Genomic DNA, 2,329 nt, shown 5'->3' on the forward strand with positions numbered 1-2,329 from the left:
TGGAGGAACATGAAAAAGCATCAACTGGAAAGTTGCAAACCAACTTTTTTGGCCTGACAATACAACTAAGTTGTGTTCTGGGAGATTTGTTCCCTCTTCAGCGATTTCAGTATTGGCTGATGGTTTGTTATTGGAGCCAACTGCCATTCATTGTAAGGAAAATGGCCATCTGTCTCTTGTGTTTGCTTGGAGCTGACAGTGTTGGAATTGCACATTAGTATTATGACCTACTAGCGTAAGTTCACAACTGAAGCCTTGAAGAAGCAGATTTTGATCATAGGAGGCTTTTGTCAAGGCATAACCTGAAATATTTTCCAGACATTGGCTTCCTGTATGTACAAGCATCCATATCCAGTCCTCACAACCTTTCTTTTTAAAGGAATCCAAGGACATAAAAATCTCACATGAAAAAAAATAATATTCTTCCAAACAGGCTTCATTATGCATGGAAGTAAGATGTCTTAGAGAGTCTGTTAAAGAAAAAAACGTATCACAAGTAGTATCACACGCTACAGCCTGTCAACTTCTCAGTCAAGTCCGTGGTTTTGCACCAGACTATGTCTGGCATGGTAGTTTTGTCTACAGAGAGGGGAAGGTGGGGTTGAAGCAGGCTGTCTGTACCAGCCAGGCCAGGCCCTTGTTAGCACCAGGCAGCTGTGAATAAGAGCATCTCAGAAATGCCAAGAGAGGACAACAGACTGCCAATCTTTTCAAGACTTAAGTGCACCAAAAGGCCTTATCCTGAAAGCAGAGGGAATCTTTCCAGTAATTTAAGTGGTCTTGGGATCATATGAGATGAAAAACACAGAGAAAGCTCCTTTAATCCTCTAAGCTCTTCAAAGTATTACCATTTTTTAGCAGGTGATTTTCTTCCAGATGAGCAACGTGGTTTCTGTGTTGATGGAATCTCTTTAAATAGCAGCAAATATGGATATGGCCTACTTATAAAGAGTTTTTTCTGGTCCTTATGGGAGAAGCACATGTTTTATTGACACAAAAATGCCCTGTGAACACCCAAGACTTGATATCCCAAACTAATGCTGGCATGAGTGTAATTACCCAGTTTGCACTGCTGTATTGAGCTGTGTTTAGAGCCCCTGAAACGCATGCACAGCCATCCCTGTTGACTGCTCTGCGTTCCTGCCTGCACTTTCACTTTACTGTTGTGGCTGGTTGTTTGAACCTGGACTTGCTGCTCAGTCTCATCTGTCAGGAACAGCAGGTGAACTGCATACGTGATGTTCATCAGAGTCTGCCTCTTCCCTTGCAGCTGCAATGCTGAGACTGCTGCCAAATCCCCCTCCAAGGGACAGTGTGATCTGAGGGAAGCTGATCTCCCAGCTCCGGAGGAGAGCCAGCAGCCCACAGCAATGTCCATGGCAACAGAGGCCTGGGAGGATAATCCAAGCAAGGAGACATCCAGCGACACTCCACCTGCAGGGAACGTAAGGGAGAGAAATTACCCTCTCGTCTTGGGCTTGTATTCAGGATTTTGTTTCTTGTTAGAAGCTATAAAGGATTCCTTTGTTTTAGGCTCTAGGCAGGGTGGGAACCCGGGATCTGAAATCACACCAACTCCCCTGAGCAATTAAACTCCTTTAGAAGCATTTCTAGTGCCTTATAGTTACTGAAACAGGAGTCAGTTTTATGCCTCTGTCTATCTGCTGCTGCAGCTCTTGTAGGCAGTTCAGCAGTAACCCCTTCATGGCTTTCATGCAAGGGGTCTTGCTGCTAGGTCTAAGAAGGACAGAAGGACCTGGGCAGACAGATTTCTGAATGATGATGCAGCAGACCTGCTTTGCAATCCCATTGCTGATGAATTTCCTTTTCTCTTCTTTTGCAACTTAAGTTCAGTGGCTGCAAACCAGGTGCTGCTTTGACCACCACCTTGCTCCAAACCCGCTTGCCTTTCTTGCAGACTCCCAGTCCTGGCTGCCGCCGATCCAGCTCCGACATTGTCCATGAGAGCACGGATGGTGCCAAGGCCCAGCGGGAGTGCCGGCTGCGACCGCACTTCAGTGACCCTATGCCGACAGACTCAGTGAAGAGGAAGCAGCTGGAGCTGAAGATTGCCGCTGCAGCACGGCAGCACGCACAAAAGCGCCGGCAGGAGCGAGACTACGGTACCCACTTTCTTCACACTCAGAGGGGGCTGATGGGCTGGATGCTGAGCTGGAGTGAATATGGAATATGTAAATACACTCTGCTGATGTAAATATGGAATAACTCTGCTGACCTGGGGGAGGGAAGCATGGGTTTAACCCAGGCATGCAAGAAATCAGGATCTCCTCTGCTGTGTCTGTGACCATGCGTGGCAGGTGGCCGGGAA

The 2,329-nt window shown here is 47.0% G+C and overlaps 1 protein-coding gene across 1 annotated transcript in view; it reads left to right on the plus strand.

Annotated features, from left to right (window-relative positions):
• The first annotated feature begins 1,212 nt into the window (after positions 1 to 1,212).
• The window catches only part of LOC104278816, a 5,436-nt gene continuing 4,319 nt past the window's right edge, over positions 1,213 to 2,329 (plus strand). Inside the window, exons 1-2 of the mRNA XM_009875910.1 lie at positions 1,213 to 1,445; positions 1,919 to 2,123. Coding sequence (XP_009874212.1) covers positions 1,239 to 1,445; positions 1,919 to 2,123 — 412 coding nt within the window. The 5' untranslated portion in view covers positions 1,213 to 1,238. The remainder of the gene's footprint in view (positions 1,446 to 1,918; positions 2,124 to 2,329) is intronic.

Source organism: Apaloderma vittatum, unplaced genomic scaffold, assembly GCF_000703405.1.
Source record: "Apaloderma vittatum isolate BGI_N311 unplaced genomic scaffold, ASM70340v1 scaffold8169, whole genome shotgun sequence".
Lineage (NCBI taxonomy): Eukaryota > Metazoa > Chordata > Aves > Trogoniformes > Trogonidae > Apaloderma > Apaloderma vittatum.